Below are 18,445 nucleotides of genomic sequence, written 5' to 3' on the forward strand. Positions count from 1 at the left end.
AAAGCACTCTTGCCAAAACAAACTCGGGCTAAAATTAAACGCCGTCAATGAAACACACTCCACATTTATCTAAGCAAAGTAACAAGCTCGATGGAAATCCCCGGACAAAAAATGACCGTTTTCTTCGTAGTGTGCAAAAAGAAAATGACTTTAAAATATTATATAAAATAAGTAATATCAACCATTAATTAATAAATTAATAAATTAAATATAAAGTAGATATTATAGATACACCATAACAAATCATAAAATTATTACACAGCTCTCGATATTTTTCACTTTACATTCTACTTGTTATTTCAGAGAATCTAAATCCCACAATGTTTAGTGTCGAACATTCACTAATTGACAAATTTGATCAACACTTTACAAAGAACAAAATTTAAATAAATTTATGTTCACAAATACCAAATTGAGAGCATCCATTTACATAAAGAGAAACTCTTGTATGGTCTCGTGACCATAAAATAACATTTGGTCTCATCCACTCAAATTTTGACACATGGAATGGAAAGAGAATTTTGTTAACAAAAAAACAACAAAGAGAGAGAAATTGTTTTTTCTCTGCAAATTGAAGAAAATGGAAGGAAGACCCACCACCGTTGTCCACACCACATAACCACCGTTGTCCAGATTTTGATCTGGTTAGAGATCAACGCCACCGACAATGTTATCCTCTTCTCTCACTCTCAGATCTCTCTTCCTCTCCGGTATCAACCATATTTCTCACCGGTGATGGTGCCGGAAACGCGAAGGCTGAGGTGTGGTGGAGAAAGGATGGGAACGAAGATTGATGGCGGTCGGTGATGGGAGGTGGACGATTCGTGGTGGTCGCTGGTTAAGGAGGTAGGCGGTGGTGGATGAGTGAATATGGTTTTGTCTCTTTGCTTTTCATTGACAATTTTCTCTCTCTTAATATGAGTTGTCAAATTTTGATTGGTTGACCAAATGCTATTTTATGGTCACGAGACCATCCAAGAGTTTCTCATAAATCAATAACCATTTTGATTGTCAACATTACACTTAATAGACATGTCATCACCATCCACAATGTTGAGTGATGAACATTCACATGAGGACGAATTTGAAAAACATTTTACAGAATCTATAATTAAATTAAAATATTCATATTCTTAGGTACTAAATTGAGAGTGTCTTACACAGTCATGAACATTTTAATGTTTTAGGGATATAAAAGCCTATGCTATAGACTCTAACCAGCGTTAGTTTTCAAAAAAATAAATAAACAATGGCACAAGATTGATTAGTATATTTGCAGGCAAAACCCCACAAGTTTTAATATTAATTTATATAAAAAATTATCTGCTTCTCTTCCTCCCTTTTCCTAGTTGTCCAGATTTAAAAGCATGTTCTTGCTCTTGAAGGAAAGCTTTAGTCTTTCCGTACTTCTCAGCTCTTGCTTTCTGCATTAAAGCCCTTTCTTTATCCTTCGCCTCAAGCAAGAAGCAGTTGTCTTTACGTAAATCACGAGCAGTGCGTTTAGCTTCACGCTTCACCAGTCTCTTCATTTTTCTCCGTTCAGCTCGCTCAAGGTCTGGATCATAATCTCTACCCTTAACATAGCTGCAGAAAATAGTATGACATTAGTGCTTAATTTTTGTTGCCTTTATTGTAAGGGAACATATTACAACACCAAAATGACACATAGGAAAAGGAAGAACTTACTTTTCCTCAAACTTAGGATTCAGTAATTTGATTGGAACTGGCTTTTGTTTCCGCATTTGAAGTGGTCGCCTCAAAGCAAGATGTTCGTCCACTTTCAACTTAAGGAGCTCAGCCACATCTTTAAATTTATCTCGTAATGCATTTTGCATATTTTTCTGTTCAGATATCTCACGTAGTAATCCTAATATCGGTAAAAATATTTCCGGGAATGAACTTAAGTTATCATAGGTATTGATATATCCTTGTAGAGTTTCTACAGCAGTAACTAATACACTAGCCCTGTAATCAAAAAGTCACAATCAGCCAAGATATATGAAACCACAGAACTTGAAAAAACAAATCATCGATCAATACTCTGAAGATAATCCTCAGTCTCACAACATAGTTGCATCTAGTATTAATTCTGAGATCATAGCTATGGTACCAAATCTAAAATGACCAGCTCTTGATAGCATGACTCAAGAACAACAATACTCAGTACCCTTCTATTTTTGTTTCAAATACCAAGATTGACTACAAAGGTGGTAACATTTTTCGTTCATAAAACATGGTAACAAATTGGTTTACCTGAAACCATCGGTAATGAAGAAAGGATCGTCTTCCGGCATGTCTATTAACTTAAAGAAATTCAGAGGGCTAATCTTGTCAACTGCCTCATTTATGCACAGTAGAGGCTTAAGATCTTTCAGTTCCATATGATGATATAGCTGGCAGAAAACAAACAATATGGTCATTCATTGTCCAACCATAACATTGTGGTAAGATCATTTAAGTACAGCACCATATGATACGAATGATATTTACATGAACTAGATAGGTTACAGATTTACTCAAGTGATAACCTTCACATATCAATCTCAATTCTCAAACACAAGACCATGAAAAGAATCTAGTGAACTAAAAGGTAGGTACTACAAGCAAGTAAAACTTACTATAATTAGAACGACAATGTATACTTATCAACAAAATCAGAAGTTTGTATCATTAAGAATATCTCATAGAACTTTAGCAAAATTAGTTTATCCTTAGCAAAATTTCCATTAGAGATGTAGGTTAAACAAACATATATGCTGTGCGAGAATCAGACATCACGCACGAAAGTGAATTCGGCAAGCAAATTAAAGAGGGCATATAGAACCAGACATCACGCACGAAAGTGAATTCGGCAAGCAAATTAAAGAGGGCATATCTTTCCGACATCGGATCATGCTTTTTTCCTCAATTATTTGCTTCCACAAATAATGTTTTTCTACCAGCTTTTTTTTATTTTTATATTATAATACACTAATATTATAGTACACTTGAGAAACTAAGGAAAAAGAAAAAAAGGGGCATCAGTAGAAATATACAAGAAAATGAACAACAACTATTGAGTATGTGTTTGGTTCTGTGGTGGATAGAATTGATTTTGATAGAATTGAGTTTGACATAATTGAGTTTGATTAAAAGTGAGTTGAACAGAATTGATTTATGTTTGGTTACATTAATGTAGAAGTGATTCTCAAAATTTGATGTTGTTTGGACAATTTGAACCAAAATTGCTTTTGTATGTATAATTACCATATTGGGTTTTAATATGTATATTTTCATAAAACATAAAACTAAATTACTAATAGTTAAATATTTAAATATAATCAGACCCTTATAAATAATAAGTAGAGACATATCTTCGTATCATGGTACTCCTACTAATTCACCTTAAAAGGTAAAATTCTAGCCACAAGACAAATTGATAAAAAAAAAATAAAGACATCGAAGCGGTCCACAAAAATTACATATTGTACAAAATTATGCAACACTTATTTTTGGCGTTCTGTATATATACGGCGCCCTATTATATATTTAATTTTATACCGGTCTCTGTTCGTCTTGTGCAGAGATCTCATTAATAATTTTTTTTTTGACGAACTCATTAATAATATATTTTTCGTTAAAAAAAAATTATACAAAACTTATTTTTCTTTTGACAATAATTATGCAACACTTATTAATCCACAAATATTACGTAAAAAAAAATAATAATGCACTAATAGTCATACTAATTATTGTAAAAAAGTACTCATTTATTCAAGCTATATATAACACATCAAAGGTCAACAAATACTTTAGGAGAAATAAGCAATATGCATTGAAGATATTGAGGATAATTACGGAATAAAGGAAATATAGATGTCCCGCACACCAATAAATTTATTGGAATCGATTGTAAATGACGCAGAAGCTCCATATTCCAGCTTCACTTAGAATCACGTTTTGAGCTATAGAATTGCTTTAAATTTTGCAAACCAAACAACTTTATAAATGAGTAAAATCACGTTAAGCCCGTAGACGCAAGTTTGATGTGTTCAAAAGCTCATCCAAACAAGCACTGAATGTGTTTTTTCAACTGAGTTTTGAAGAGGTAAAAGAAATTGTGCACAAGGAAAGGAGAGTATGGTCTAACAGAAAAGAATAAACAACAATGATTTTTTTCTGCAAATTAGACAACAATGATTAGCACTAGCATTAAGGAATTTGGATTTCTATGAAAGATCTGAAATTTTGAAGTGTTATTTCATCCAAATACATATTGAAGACACTAATACACAAGATGAGGAGGTTGTCATTTCATGCATACATAAATAGTTAAATACAAAATATTTGCAAGCACACGGACGTACACACACCAAAATATGATATGAACTGCAAATGATCAATGAAGAAATCATACCTGGGAATCTTTGCTTGAGTTATGTTTACTGTCAGTGATTGCCAGCAGTAAAGTTCGAATAAATACTATTGCTTCAGGACAAAACTTCTGGGACTGTTTCAACACCTGTATTTTATATTTACTATGTGAGCAAGCTGTAAATGCAATAAATGAAAGACAGAGGAAGTTTATGTTCAGCAATACTTAGAAAGCAGAGTTCAAAGGCTATATTCATTTGTGGAAACAGATCAGATTTATAGATTTACATGAAGAATTGGTAAGACGCAACTATTTCATGATAGAATTTAGACATGGTTTCATCAGTTCGTTGTTGGTGATACCAATACCATACCAGAAGTGTACAAGTTAAAGACAAGAAAGTAACTTGCCACAGGAGGTACACCAGAAGTGTACAAGTTAAAGACAAGAAAGTAACTTGCCACAGGAGGTACTTACAGAGAGAAGCATAGAGCATAAGAAAGATCCAATGGCAATATCCCGGCCAGATGTTATTGGGCAACGCATCAGATATTCACACATCAATAGTACCACAGGAGTCGTAACTGGATGTCTATAATCAGAACATGGAAATATCATGGACCACAATCGAAAGAGACACAGCGTCTTTGAAGAAGGCCAACTGCTACTTTCTGTGATAGCAGAAGAATTTTAATTTTAGATCATTTGCTGCTTAAACATATATGAATCCATAGTTCTTGATAAAAGAGGCAGAGACCACAAATATTCAAGTTAATTTTATTCTGACCTGCGTTTTTTATACTCTCAACAAATTGCTTTCTAGTGGTTTCTATTCTGCGACGGGCACATATTGCAGCAAAGTATGGGACTTCTGAACTCATCTCTATCAACGGCTTCACCAGCATATTAACTAACTCAGCATTCAATGGTTTTTTATTTGCCAAAACAGCAAAATACTGCAATAATACTCCATAAAATACCTGAAAAGAGCAGAATGGTTATAAATACTTCTCATATAATTAGAAGTACAATAATCAAGAGCCACAACTTCCTGATAAAATATTTAGGAACAGTAAGAGACAGTCTTTCATTAACCAACTAAATAAAATAGTCTGTTAAATCTGAGAGAGCATTGCAAAATGGACTGGGCTACAAAGAAATGCAAACAATCACCGGGCACATGTCATACTTCTTTACACTCCATAAAAATTGTTCAAACTAAACCTTGCAATGCATCAATGACAACATAACCAACCTGTATTAACTAGATTATATCGATATGAAGAGTTAGAACTTGTTTTGAATAGTTTCTGGGTCATATATAATGGGATTATTCGGATGTTCTTTATTACAAAATGTTTTCTTGTATATTATTGGCTGTTAACCAGGGGAGCAGTCTCCTAAAAAAAACAGGGGAGTGGCCGTCTGTTAGCTGTGTACCATATCTGTGGACCAATTATTTTCTCTCTCAATTTCTATAAATAAGTCCTGTAGGACAGTAGGTATGAAGCAAGAATGGTCAGTCCCCTATAGACAATAATTGTAGCACCAACAAAATTGTAAATTGAATATAGTTTAAAATACATAAGCTATAGGTTTCATCCAACGAACAAAGCATGATAACATTAAAACCTATATTTAAACAGTTTTTTTTTTACGGATATGTATATATATATATATAACAGTTGAGTTGAGGGAAATCTGGATTTTTCAATAATTGTCAACAATACCACATAAAAGTTCATATAACAGTTAAACTCAGGTTGAAAAGTCCAAGTTATCATGCTTCTCACATACAACAACCAGTGGATTCAGTAAACATGAATACAAGCACCAAGGAAATTTGAATCAAAACAAATAGTTAATATAAAGGTATATTTCTTACTTGCACTTTCTTTCGATTTTCTGCAGCAACTTTGATTGAATCGTTTTTCCGAATCCGATTGATGATTAAGATAATGTCAGAATTTGAACGTTTATCCACCAGTGAAGATAGTTCTTCAAAGGTCTTCGGAGCTTCAATTATATAAGGAATCTCTAACCCTTTCGACATTTTCCCTCCAACGACTATCTTCTTAGCATCTAAAGAACCATTATCTCCCTTTACGCTTTCAGCAGAATCATTTCTCTTTGTTTTTTTATGAACCCCAACATTCAACCCTTTTACTTTATCAACTTCTTCAGCAGCTCTTTCTCCGTCCTCATCATCATCTTCATCTGAACCTGCACTAATATCATCATCATCACTCTGTTCCCAGTCTCTCAAAGTAATATTCTTATTGTGTTCATCAAGATCATCCTCTGATCCTGCATCGGGATCTTCAGAGCTTTCCAAATCATCAGAATCTTCACCATCGTCATCTTCTTCACCATCATCATCTTCACTGGAAGAACCCTCCTCCTCATCTTTTCTCTCAAGAATCTCATCAACCCAACCCTTTTTAGGTATAGTTTCTTCGTCGACAGAGAAGGAATCGCCAAGGTCATCACCAGAGAGAGATCTTGGTTTCTGTATTGATGGCTTTTCTGAATCTTCGTCGTCTTCTTCACTTGAATCTTCAACAGCGGCCATCCTCTTCTGCCGTTGTTCCTGAAATTATGAATTAAAGAACTAAGTATTTGACTCAGTAAAAATAAGTATTTACACAATTTTACTCCCATGTGCAGAGAGCCCGTTTCCCTGATTATCACCCAAAACCGCAAGGTTACAAGCCAATGGTATTACAAGTGACGACACTGCCAAGGCTCACTGGCTCTCTACATTAGCATACTATATATATTACATAATATGAACATCAATCCTACATTAAGCTAGGCAGTTTTAGGTGCATCCCAATCCATACACTTTGGCCATAACAAGTGATCTAAACCATCTTAAAATGTAGCTCACATATACAACCAAGAATGGAGGTCAGCTAATGTTTAAAAAACGTGACAAAATGCTAAGGGTAATTTTTTTCATTGTATAATAACAAACTTATAGCCAAAAGTCATGTTATCATACCTCCAACGCCACTAATCGTTCTCTTTCCTCCAGAGCAATCTCTTCTGGAGTCTTCAGCCTATCTGAAGGACGAGCACGCATTTCAAATCCCAATTGTCTTACAGTTTGGTCATACTCATCAGGCTTTTCCTGCCATAAAGAGAAAGTTGGAATATAGGATGTTCTTATCATGAGAAGTTATTAGGGCAAGAGGAACCCTCAAGGATAAATAATGGTACCTGCACAAACATTTTCGTTGCCTGTGTAGCAGACAAGCTATCTTTATCACTTTTTTCAATTGAAATACTACTATTGTTCACCAGAGCTTTCAAAGCTTTCATCTTGTTTGGTTCAGTCAGAGACAACAAGGCCTTGGAATGAACCAGAGATGTGAATTTACTATCTAAGTCTTGGAGGAGTTCTTCATCTTCTCCCTTTTCTTTTGCTTTTTGAGCCTGGAAAATATTAGAGTGAAAGAAAAGAAAGTGAACAAATTACAGAAGACAAATAAAATAACAGAGCCTGCTTTTTGGGCCTGATTTAAGAAATATCGCAGACCTTGAAAAGCTTGCTTTTTGCCATAACCTCGGCCATCACTTCCTTCTTGGATTTACGTATCTGTAGAAATCAACAGTCAGAAACAGCTTCAAAGTAATTTAAATAAAGCGACAATTGTGAAAAGTTTAGCAAATATGATATCAAGATTCCCTATAGTCATCGAAAGAGCAAAATTGGCAGATTACGCAAAGCATTATTCATGGGGTGCGTAATGATTCCCTATAGTTGCTGAAATAGAAGATAAATATACATAAAAAATAATAATAAGGGAGCCAACATTGACAGCATAATAGTCCTTACTTTTTCTTCACCGTCGGCCACACCTCTCCCCCCCGGACTCTGCATACTATAAGCATCAAGACGCTGAGCTAAATCTGATTCCTCTGCAAAATCCATATGCAACATAAACTTTCAGGCACACTTAGAAATTCGTAAAGATAGAGGCAAATAGCAGAGGGATAAAATATGTCATGCCGCCATAAAAAGATGCAAAAGAACAGCATAACAAGCAGCTTAAGGAGTCCTTAAACAAGAATTCAAACCCGAAAGGTTCCCAAATAACCAAACTCAGCAGTAAAAAAAATGTACATAATTAATCATCTAACTATCATCCATTAGTTAGCTCATTAGGGTGTGCAAACAAATCCAAAAACCCAATATCACCTTAGCACATCATTAACATTAACATGGTAAACATAAAGTAATACAAATGCAACGTACTATCAAATTCATCGCCACCATCTTCACCAGGTATGTCATCCTCAAAATCATCCCTTCCAAGAGCATCAATTCCTTCAAATTCATCATCCTCTTCTCCATCTGACAAATGATACTTGCTTTTTTTACTCAATTTCACGTTCAACTACAATTTCAACAACCATATAACAATCATTAATTAAAAAACAAAATCAGTCAAAAATTCAAAAATAAGGACAGATTCAGTTCTCTTCACAAAAACTATATCATCTTAGAATTTGAATCAGGTCTATTCATCCTTATAAAATCGGTTTATAAAGTGATAACTAACCCACTTATAAACTTAAATTTAGGCTTAGGCTAACCAAATGTTTTCTTTCAAGTGGTTAATGAGCTCCCTAAGACATTGTTCGGGAGAACTTGAGTTCGTGTTTTACTTACTCTGCGGCCGAACTCCGGATTACCAGGGTCCATTCACAGGAACCAGAGGTTAACACTAAAAAAATAAAAACTTATATTTAGGTCTTATCTCATCCAATGTATGGGGATTACCCTATTACACCATTTGGAGTGTAACCCGAGTGGCTCGATAGCACTAACTTGATAGCTAATTTTAGTTTTCCAAGAACTTAAACTGAAAAAATTCATACTTTCTTGCTATTCCATATCAATGGTGGCCCGATAGCAGTAACCTGATAGCTAATTTTAGTTTCCCAAAAACTTAACCTGAAAAAATTCATACTTTATTGCTATTCCATATCAATGGTTTAGTGAAACACTACCTGGCGTTCGCGCTGCGATCTAAGAATAGCTTTTCCAAAATCATCAAGTCCTTCATCATTCTCACCAATTCTCCTATCAATAAATTCAGAGTTTTTATTACTCTGTTCATACTCCTTAAACAATCTCTTCTTCCTCTTCTCAATAGCAATCGAACGAGCTAACCCTAATCGTTTGGTGTCTCCTTTACGCTTCTGTCCCATAATATCAAACTTCCTCTTCGACCAAATCGTCTCAAAAGGGTTATCGTTCACCTTAGGAGCCTTTGATTTCATCGCTACACCTTCTGGACCCATCTTGTTTTTCTTATTCTTCTTGCCGGTGTTTTTGTTGTTGCTTTTGTTGGTTCCATTGGCGATGCTGCGTTTTGATGATTTCGCCATTGATGGGTTTGAGCAGTAACGGTGGGAGTTGGATGAGTGAACTGTAAAAGGAGTGAGGTGGTGGTGTGGTGGAGACGGTGCGGCGGCGGGAAGAGTGAAGAGTGAAGAGGTTGAAGAAAAAGAATGGGGTTTTGTGTATTGTGCGAACTTGTGGAAGTGAAAACCGATGGACAAGAATTAGGGGTTTACAAAAAGTTAAAGAAGAAATAAAAAAAACTATTTTAATTTTAATTTAAAAAAACTATTTTAAGCACTTCTTATGAAAAAATCAATCCCCTTACAAAAAAAAAAACTATTTTAGATCTTTAAGTTCCACAAACTTGTGATTCTGGTTCCTTAATTTTTAAAATAGTATTTTTGGCATCCTATTTTTACCCATTTTACAAAGGTCAATTTTAATCGAATCAACGCTGATATACAAGTTACTTAAGTGACTCAACTGTCACGTCAGCTTCTTTTTGCCACTTAATAATTAATAAAAAATAAAATAAAAATGATGGTGGAAATATAATTTGTTAATAGGTACTTAAGTGACTTAACTGTCACATGCACACTCAAATGTCTAGTTGTCCATCTATGAGGCAAAATGAGAGAATCTTCACATTGTAGGGGGTAAACAGAAAAAAAAAATTGCGCATTGGGTAAATTAAATTTCGCTAACTTTCATGGGTAAACAGTCATTTACCCTTAATTATATAACACTTTTTTTTTGCATAAAATATATAACAATTTTTGTATATAAGCTAATGTGAATATATGTTGCATTGCAACTAGGGGTGATCGCGGTGCGGTTTGGTTCGGTTTTGAGCATAAAAGTCATCCTAACCGCGAGATAAAAATGCATGCGGTTCGGTTTGGTTCGGTTGATTTTTAAAAAGTCATCCAAACCAAACCAAACCAATGCGGTTTGGATCGGTTCGGTTGGTGCGGTTTAAAACATAACGATTGTACCGAACAATTTTAAGCATAAAAAATAAATAAAAAATTGAAGTTCCAAAATAACATTGTAGTACCAACAAAAATTATTTATCCAAAATAACATTATAGTAACTTACAATTTTAAATATATAAAAAAATTGAATTTTCAAAATAACATCACGGTACCGATAAAATTTGTTTATTTAAAATAACATTACAACACCAAAATAAAATTTCAGTACAAAAAATAAAAACAACTTGAAGTTCGATTAATTTGGTCGACTGACTTGGTAATTGGGCATGTATATTGGAATATAAATATATTTTCTTTTACGATATTGGAATATAAATATATAATAGTAACTTAATGCGGTTTTTGCGGTTATCCGCGGTTTTTGCGGTTTTTGCGGTTTGCGGTTTTGCGGTTTGCGGTTCAGTAAGAAAGTCATCCAAATACATCCAAACCAAATGCGGTTTTTGCGGTTTTTCGGTTTGGTTTGGTTCGATTTGCGGTTTTACTTTTGGATTGGTTCGGATACGATCACTGATAAGTGCCAAAAAGTAGTTAAAATTCTTACTCAATTAAGGCAATTATCGACTTATTTTCAAAGATATTTATAGTTAAAACCCCAAAACGTTGTACATTTTAACTAAAGATGTTTTATGTCCTAATCCTAGCTTTTTAAGCTTTCATGATTAAAAGAGGAGCAAAATTTAATTCTTTTTCCAAGAGGCTGGTGGCTGAGCTACCAGGTGATGGCTGAGCGACCAATTTAAAGGAAATCTTGGGCATCAAGCTTCAACTTTTGTACGTGTCAAGAAAGCCCCTTCACCAAGGCAAGTTGATGGCTGAGCGACCAGGTGGTGGCTGAGCGACCACTTGATGCCTATAAATAGCAATTCACTCTCATTACAAAAGGGACACCAGAGAATTCAGAGAGTTCAAAGACAGAGCAATTAAATTAGAATTAAGCTTAGGTCATAGGCAAGAGAAGGTGGATCCATCCAACTTGAGAGATCAAGGGATTGATGTGCACTCTTTGTTCCTCTTTCCACATTTGTAAGTTTACCACCATGACAATGAGTGGCTAAATCTTTTGTTGTTGGGATTAGGTGTAGCTCATTCATAAATATGTACAACTCTTAATCATGTTATATATGTTTTAATTTATCATCAACTTAGTGTTATCTTTGATTTGCATGTTTATCTTTAAGATTTGAATTGTTATAGACATATTTCACTTTGAATCAAATGGAAAAGATAATCATTTATTAAAAATCCTAAAACTCTAGACATAGATTTAGGTTTTTAATATTCACTTTTGTATTGAAACTTAATGCTGTTGTGTTATTCAAATGTTTCGAGACATCGGAGTTTAAATAATACAATTTAGCCGTTATATTAATTATCCAATCGAGACATCGAGGATTAATAAGTATAACGTGATTCTTGTCGTTATCTGGACACAGAAACGTCCGTGAGCAATACGTGATATGTTGATGATTAGTTAAAATATATATGAATGTTTTAGAAACGTACATATAAGTGAAAGAGTGAAGTCTAATCCCGACAACCTCTTCTCTCTGAATCTTTAATCACATTTTTATTTACATTTATATGCTTTTGCAAGTTTTTACAACAAAACAAACTTTAAATACTTCACTTAAAATTATGGTAATTGTTGAACGGTTTTTAATATCACACTAGTCCCTGTGGAGACGATAATTCTAAAACTTACTTTTGTACTTTCAACAAAATGGCGCCGTTGCCGGGGACTGGCGTTTGATATTAGTGTGTTTAACAATTTCTATTGTTTTAAGAAATTTTCCAATTTATATTTTCTATTTTATTCCTTGTGCATGCTAACTTGTTTGGTTAGATTGTTGATTCTTGTTTATGCGAGGTAAAACTCCACAAGAGGACTTACTTTTTGATCCAGAAATAGAAAAAACTGCTCGTAAGAACAACAGCAAAAACAAAAAAAGAAAACAACAAGCCAGACAAAGTCAGCAGCAAGAAGGAACTTCTGCTCCTATTTCTCCAATACCTTCTATTCCTGAAGAAATAATGACAGAACCTGGAGATCCTCCCACCCCTGGGGTTTGTAACAACAGCCCGAGACGTTTGGCTCACTTGGCGAGACCAAGAGCTGGAGCCAGACAAACCGAAATGAAAACTGGCTTTTTGCAATTGTTATATGCTAACCCTTTTGCAGGTTTACCACATGAAGACCCATACAATCACCTTGTCAAGTTCTATGAGATAGCTGGTTCACTTGGAGCCACTGAAGCAGAGGAAGAATCAGTATTTCAAAGGGGGTTCCCACATTCGTTGATCGGTAAAGCAAAAGAATGGTACCTTGATCAACCTACTAATGTTATGACCAATTGGAATACCCTCGAGGAGAAATTTCTTGAAAGATTCTTTCCACACCATAAGTTCATGGAGGCCAAAACATCTATTGCGGTGTTCGCTCAAAGTACAAATGAAACTCTAAATGAAGCCTGGGAACGTTACAAATCTATGATACGTAAATGCCCTAACCATGGATTTGATGAACTAACCCAAATTCATATTTTCAGAAATGGTCTTTTGCAGGAATCAAAGCTCCTTTTAGATGCAACAGCAGGTGGTTCTCTTTTATCATTAAGTGCTGCAGATGCTACAGCAATCATCGAAAAGATGGCACTCAGTGATCGACAAGGTGAACGCAGCAAAATTCAAAGGAAGCCAGGAATTCTTGAACTCGACACATCAGATGCTGTTTTGGCTCAAAATAAACTTCTTACCAACACGGTGGAGGAGTTATCTAAACAAATGTCAAAGTTGATAACTCTTCAAGAAGGGTCGACAAAAGCTAAACAGGTTGCAGCATGTGAGTTATGTACCGGAAACCATCCAACAGGTCATTGTCCTCCATCTAACGAGGAAGTGAATTTTATGGGAACTCAACAAAGGCAAGGTCAGTACCAAAATGCTGGCTATCAAAGAGGTAACAACTCAAACTATGGTCAAGGTTGGAGGCAAGATATTGGCTCATCAAATAGGCAAAGACAATATGAAAGTTACAGTCAACCACCAGTACAACAAACTCAAAATTCAAATTTGGAAGAAGCTTTGAGATCATTCATAGAGACGCAGACCAAACAGAATCAACAACAAAATTTGATGAATCAACAACAAAATCAGTTTGTGCAAGAAACTCAAGTCTACCAAAGAGGCAATGATGCGGTGTTAAGAAATCTTGAGACTCAGATTGGACAAATAGCAAAAGAAATGGCCAATAACAAAAATCAAGGAGGATCATTTGCAGCCAACACCGAACCGAATCCAAAAGAACAATGCAAGTCAATTACAACAAGAAGCGGTAAGGAAGTTGGCAAGGGAATAGGTGATAATTTGAGGAAGGAAGAGGAGGTTATGAGACGAGCAGATGAAGAGGAGGAAGGAGAAAGTGAGAATGAAGCAGAAAAGAATAAAAAGGAAGAATTAGTTGAAAAAGAAAAAAATGAAAAAATTGTAGAGAAGGGAGAGAAGGAGGTTGAAGTGAGAAAAGAAAAGGGTAGTTTACCTCAACATCTGCCATATCCACATGCTCCATCAAAGAAGGATAAAGAAAGGCAGTATGCAAGGTTTTTGGATATCTTTAAAAGATTGCAAATTAACATTCCATTTTCCGAAGCCTTGGAGCAGATGCCAACATATGCAAAATTCATGAAAGAAATCCTTACCAAGAAGAGAAGGTACAATGATGATGAAGTTATTCAACTTGATGCAAGCTGTAGTGCCATTATTCAACGAACTCTTCCGACAAAAGAAAAAGATCCGGGGAGAGTCACGTTGCCGGTTACCATTGGTAATGTGAATGTTGGAAAAGCCCTTATTGATTTAGGGTCAAGCATCAATCTTATTCGTTTATCGGTGATTCAACGGGTTGGTGGTCTTGACATCACCCGTACAAGAATGACGTTGCAACTTGCTGATAAATCCATCACTCGTCCATCGGGAATGGCTGAAGATGTTCTTGTAAAAGTTGATAAGTTTATATTCCCTATAGACTTTGTGGTAATGGATATTGAAGAGGATGATGATGTTCCGTTAATTCTTGGAAGGCCATTCATGAAAACTGCTCGTATGATGATTGATATTGATGACGGGGTGATGAAAGTTCGAGTTCAAGATGAGGAAGTCAGTTTTAATTTATGGGAAGCTATGAAGCATCCACATGAGAAAGATATGTGCTTCAAACTTGATGCAACTGAAGAAGCCATATTAGATGTAAGAAAGCAAGCACATAGACCTTCATCTCTTGAACAGGCCTTGACAGATGCTTTCGAAGCACTTGACCCCGAGAAAGAAGAAGAGATTGAGGACTTCTTGAAGCAACTTGATGCTTTTGAAGAATTACCTCAACCTGAAAAAGTAAAGATTGACGAGTTGAAGGAGGATGGAAAGCCGGTAAAAGACAAACTTGAGCTGAAGACACTACCATCACACCTCAAGTATGTTTTCCTTGGAGATGATGGTCAAAAACCAGTAATAATCAGTAATTCTCTATCAAAAGGTGAAGAAGAAAGTCTGATCCAAGTGCTAAAGAACAACAAAGAAGCAATAGGATGGGCATTATCCGACTTAAAAGGTATTAGTCCATCTTATTGTATGCATAGTATTATGATGGAGGATGATTATAAGCCAGTTGCACAGCCTCAACGTCGATTGAATCCAACAATGAAGGAGGTTGTAAGAAAAGAAGTGGTAAAGTTACTTGAAGCTGGTATGATCTATCCGATTTCCGACAGTGCTTGGGTTAGTCCAGTCCAGGTGGTTCCAAAGAAAGGAGGGATAACAGTGATTGCGAATGACAAAAATGAATTGATTCCATCAAGAACCGTCACCGGGTGGCGGATGTGTATAGATTACCGGAGACTCAACAAAGCAACCAGAAAAGATCATTTTCCATTACCATTTATGGATCAAATGCTTGAGAGATTATCCGGTCAGAAGTTCTATTGCTTTCTAGATGGATATTCGGGGTACAATCAGATTTCAGTCAACCCCGAGGATCATGAAAAAACAGCTTTCACATGTCCTTTCGGTGTCTTTGCGTACAGATGAATGCCATTCGGGTTGTGTAACGCTCCAGCAACATTTCAAAGATGTATGCAAGCTATTTTTTCTGATTTGATTGAGAAATGCATTGAAGTGTTTATGGATGATTTCTCGGTGTTTGGCCCCTCTTTTCATGGCTGTTTGAAGAATTTGGACACCGTTCTGAAGCGATGTATGGAAACTAACTTGGTTCTTAATTGGGAGAAGTGTCACTTCATGGTAACGGAAGGCATTGTGTTAGGCCACAAAATTTCTGCAAAAGGTATTGAGGTGGATAAGGCAAAAGTTGAAGTAATTGAAAAGCTTCCACCACCAGTCAATGTGAAAGGAATCAGAAGTTTTCTTGGCCATGCAGGATTCTACCGGCGATTCATCAAAGACTTCTCCAAAATTGCAAAGCCTTTAAGCAACCTGCTTAATAAAGATAAGTCTTTTAACTTTGATAACTCTTGTTTAAATGCTTTTGAAGAATTAAAAATGAGATTGACCACTGCACCCATAATCATAGCACCCGATTGGACACTTAAATTTGAACTTATGTGCGATGCTAGTGATTATGCGGTTGGTGCAGTCCTTGGTCAAAGAAAGGACAAAATTTTTCATGCTATACACTATGCAAGCAAAGTACTAAATGAAGCTCAAATTAATTATGCAACAACAGAAAAAGAATTGCTTGCAATAGTGTATGCGCTGGAAAAATTTCGTTCTTATTTAATTGGTTCAAAAATTGTTGTATACACTGACCATGCAGCTATCAAGTATCTCATCACAAAAACTGATTCCAAGCCAAGACTCATTAGATGGATGCTCTTGTTGCAAGAGTTTGATCTTGAGATCAAAGATAAGAAAGGTACAGAAAATTTGGTAGCTGATCATTTGTCAAGATTGGTGAACAAAGAGGTGACCAAGCATGAGCATGAAGTTCGTGAGGAGTTTCCAGATGAAAAATTACTAATGATGCAGGAAAGGCCGTGGTTTGCTGACATGGCTAATTATAAAGCTTCTGGATTGATTCCGGAAGATTTAAATTGGCATCAAAAGAAGAAATTCCTCCGTAATGCAAATCAATATGTTTGGGACGATCCGTATCTGTTCAAAATAGGAGCTGATAACTTGTTAAGAAGATGCGTTACTACTGAGGAGGCCACTAGCATTCTATGGCATTGCCACAATTCACCATATGGGGGTCATTACAATGGAGAAAGGACAGCTACAAAAGTGTTACAATCAGGGTTCTTTTGGCCAACATTGTTTAAAGATGCATATCAACATGCTCAGAAATGTGACAAATGTCAAATGACGGGTGGAATTTCAAAGCGGAATGAAATGCCATTACAAAACATTCTTGTGGTTGAGGTGTTTGATTGTTGGGGCATTGACTTTGTCGGCCCATTTCCTTCATCATTCTCAAACGAATATATACTTGTGGCAGTAGATTATGTATCAAAGTGGGTTGAAGCAATTGCATCACCTAAAGCTGACGGCAAGACGGTGATAAAATTTCTCAAAAAGAACATTTTTACTCGCTTTGGAACTCCTCGGGTGCTCATAAGTGACGGAGGGTCACATTTTTGTAATTCACAACTGGAGAAAGCCCTTGAACACTATGGAGTCAGACACAAGGTTGCATCCCCATACCATCCGCAAACAAATGGGCAGGCAGAAGTTTCAAACCGTGAGATAAAACGGATTCTTGAAAAGACGGTTTCTACATCAAGAAAGGATTGGTCTTCAAAACTTGATGATGCATTGTGGGCATACAGAACTGCTTTCAAGTCACCAATAGGTCTCACCCCTTTCCAGATGGTATACGGCAAAGCATGTCACCTGCCAGTCGAGTTGGAACATAAAGCCTATTGGGCTTTGAAATTTCTTAACTTTGATCCATGTTTTTCAGGAGATAAGAGAAAACTGCAGCTACATGAACTTGAGGAAATGAGAGCTCAAGCTTATGAGTCCTCCAAATTGTATAAAGAAAAAGTCAAGAGTTACCATGATAAAAAAATTCTCAGTAAAGAATTCAAGCCCGGGCAAATGGTTCTTTTGTTCAATTCAAGATTAAAATTGTTTCCCGGAAAATTAAAATCAAAATGGTCCGGACCTTTTAGAATCAAAGAAATAAAACCCTATGGTGCAGTTCTTTTGGAGGATCCAAAGACAAAGGATACATGGACTGTCAATGGACAAAGGCTCAAGCTCTATTTTGGTGGCGAATTTGATCGATTCACCACAAAAATGCCACTTTCCGATCCATAATTTCAACGAAAAGGCGTCGAGCTAATGACGTTAAACAAGCGCTTGTTGGGAGGCAACCCAACCTTGTTTTTTGTTTTTTTTATTTTCAGCAAGGGTAACATGAATAAAGGAACTAGGCAAAAATTCAGATTTGGTCGCCCAGGCCACCAATCCTTGGCTCAGCGACCAGAGTGACACCTGCACTCTGCAGAATGGCGCCAGCTGGCCCACTCACTGAGTCACTTGATGACTCATCACCCTCACCACTCAAAACACGGTTTTTGCTTAGAAAACCCTAAAAACAAACTACCCCAACTCTATCTCATCCCAAAACTCATTCTCTCTAAACACCCACTTCCACATTTCATTCTAAATCAACTCCATTTCAAAAATTTTATCAAATCCAAAGTGTTTCAAGCAATTTCTAA

The 18,445-nt window shown here is 35.9% G+C and overlaps 1 protein-coding gene across 1 annotated transcript; it reads right to left on the reverse strand.

Moving 5' to 3' along the window:
* Positions 1-1,106: 1,106 nt before the first annotated feature.
* On the reverse strand, positions 1,107-9,972 carry LOC123903085 (nucleolar protein 14). Its single transcript, XM_045952963.1, has 13 exons — positions 9,374-9,972; positions 8,616-8,757; positions 8,196-8,278; positions 7,896-7,955; positions 7,577-7,792; positions 7,359-7,487; positions 6,240-6,944; positions 5,142-5,334; positions 4,832-5,025; positions 4,397-4,501; positions 2,254-2,393; positions 1,687-1,965; positions 1,107-1,584 (listed from the first exon to the last, which is right to left on the reverse strand). The coding sequence occupies exons 1-13, from the start codon at positions 9,752-9,754 to the stop codon at positions 1,320-1,322; spliced, it is 2,892 nt and encodes a 963-aa protein (XP_045808919.1). The 5' UTR covers positions 9,755-9,972; the 3' UTR covers positions 1,107-1,319.
* Positions 9,973-18,445: the final 8,473 nt, after the last annotated feature.

This window comes from Trifolium pratense, linkage group LG1, assembly GCF_020283565.1.
Source record: "Trifolium pratense cultivar HEN17-A07 linkage group LG1, ARS_RC_1.1, whole genome shotgun sequence".
Lineage (NCBI taxonomy): Eukaryota > Viridiplantae > Streptophyta > Magnoliopsida > Fabales > Fabaceae > Trifolium > Trifolium pratense.

Excerpts from the sequence above, each read along its gene's own strand:
- LOC123903085 (XM_045952963.1), bottom strand. The coding sequence starts at position 9,754 with ATGGCGAAATCATCAAAACGCAGCATCGCCAATGGAACCAACAAAAGC. Across the intron at positions 5,335-6,239 it reads AAAATCGAAAGAAAGTGCAA|GTATTTTATGGAGTATTATT; the intron begins GTAAGAAATATA and ends TGCTCTTTTCAG. Across the intron at positions 1,966-2,253 it reads TTCATTACCGATGGTTTCAG|GGCTAGTGTATTAGTTACTG; the intron begins GTAAACCAATTT and ends TTTTGATTACAG.